This window comes from Primulina eburnea, chromosome 18 (assembly GCF_022965805.1).
Source record: "Primulina eburnea isolate SZY01 chromosome 18, ASM2296580v1, whole genome shotgun sequence".
Lineage (NCBI taxonomy): Eukaryota > Viridiplantae > Streptophyta > Magnoliopsida > Lamiales > Gesneriaceae > Primulina > Primulina eburnea.
Genome location: NC_133118.1, coordinates 18,887,734 through 18,889,637, shown reverse-complemented (window position 1 = coordinate 18,889,637; position 1,904 = coordinate 18,887,734). Strand labels below are relative to the sequence as shown.

General features: G+C 41.4%; 1 protein-coding gene across 1 annotated transcript; it reads right to left on the bottom strand.

The window, feature by feature from the left end:
- Positions 1–650: 650 nt before the first annotated feature.
- Positions 651–1,226, bottom strand: LOC140819144 (uncharacterized). The gene is made up of 2 exons (XM_073179155.1): positions 1,169–1,226; positions 651–1,003 (listed from the first exon to the last, which is right to left on the bottom strand). Exons 1-2 carry the CDS (start codon positions 1,224–1,226, stop codon positions 651–653), a joined length of 411 nt encoding a protein of 136 aa, XP_073035256.1.
- Positions 1,227–1,904: the final 678 nt, after the last annotated feature.

The following is a 1,904-nucleotide window of genomic DNA, read 5'->3' as shown; positions in this document are numbered from 1 at the left end:
GAGTCGGGCCGACCCAACCCGACACGGGTCGGCACGATTGACAGCTCTATTCATCAGTTCATCTCTTCTGTTTAACTGCCTTTCAGTTGGACAAACAAATGAACAGGTTCAGTTGGGGCTATTAGTTGGTGCTTTCAGTTTGCGCTTCGATAGATTCAGTTTTGGCTCGATAACTAATCAGTTCAAATCCTGATCAGTTCCAATTTCTTCTCACTTCAGTAAAATCATTTGAAAATAAATTGCAAGTTTTGTAACATCAAAATCAAGATTGAGAACATGAAATGTTCCAACAGTACGTTTTTGAAAATATTTCTCGAACCCTCACAAAGTCCTTCGAATCGTTAAAAATTGTGTATCGGTTAAAAATATGACTCGGGGAGTAAAAATACCCAACCAAGGCCCATTTTCAAAAATCGTATTTAAATACACCTCAAATTATTTTATTAAAATTAATTATTCATCAAAAATATTTTTCCTGATTATCCCCAGTCTTCATTACCCGTTCGAGCGCGAAATGAAATTTAAAACCCTAATGCATGAAATTTTAAATTACCCATGCAATAAAACCTAACTATGCGATAATCATGCATTAAATGCATAAAATTCATTAAACACATATTTTATAAAACCATAGATTGCATGTAGTCAAGTTACGTAGTTCGAATTTCCTCCACGGAATGATTCAGCCACTTGAATTTGATCACGTGGATCACCTTGGTCCGTAGCCTCCTCTCTTGTCTGTCAAATATCTGAGTGTGTCTCTCCTTGAAAGACAGGTTCAGTGTTAGCTGAAGTGACTTATAGTTCAGCACATGCGACGGATTCCACATGTACTTCCGCAGCATGGAGACATGGATCACATTATGAACTCCCACCACGTTCGAAGGTAATGAAACTCTGTATGCGAGTGTCCCAACTCTCTCTTGGATCTCAAACAGCCCTATGTATCTAGGACTGAGCTTGCCCATTTTCCCAATCTCATCACACCCTTCATACGTTCGACCTTCAATAACACATTATCCCCTAAGACAAACTCAAGATCTATGCGTCGCTGATCTGCATAACTCTTTTGCTGGCTCTGAGCGGTTTTCATTCTGTCACAGATCTTGACCACTAACTCTACAGTCTGACTGACAATATCCGGCCCTATCTCTGCCCTCTCTCCTACCTTGTCCCAATACACTGAAAATGCACTTCCTCCCATATAATGCCTCATATGGAGCCATACCTATCGATGTCTGATAACTGCTGTTATACGTGAACTCCACAAGAGGTAATTTAGGCTGCCAACTGCCCTAGAAATTGATCACACACGCTCTGAGTAGATCCTCCAATATATTAATCAACCTCTCTGACTGTCCGTCGGTCTGAGGATGGAAGGCAATACTAGATATTATCTTAGTACCCAATGCTTGATGTAGACTCTTCCACAAAGTAGACGTGAATCTCAGATCCATTTCTAGCCCGATGGACACTGGATTACCATAGAGCCTGACTATCTCTCTGATGTACAACTCTGTGTACTGAGCCATGGTGAAAGTCTTCCTGATTGGTAAAAATTGTGCTGATTTTGTGAGTCAATCGACTATCACCCAGATGGCATTATGTCCTCCAGTCTTCCTCGGGAGTCCCGTCACGAAGTCCATGGTAATTTTCTCCCATTTCTACTCGCGAATAGGGAGTGGTCTTAGCTTTCCTGCAGGTCTCTGATGTTCTTCCTTGACCTGCTGACATGTCAGACACTCAGAGACGAAACGCAGAATATCACTCTTCATGCCCCGCCGCCAGTACATGATCTTTAGATCCTTATACATCTTCATTCTTCCTAGATGGATGGAGTACAAGGTGTTGTGGGCCTCACTCAAGATATCTGTAAGGCCCAAGAATTACAGAATCGATAATCA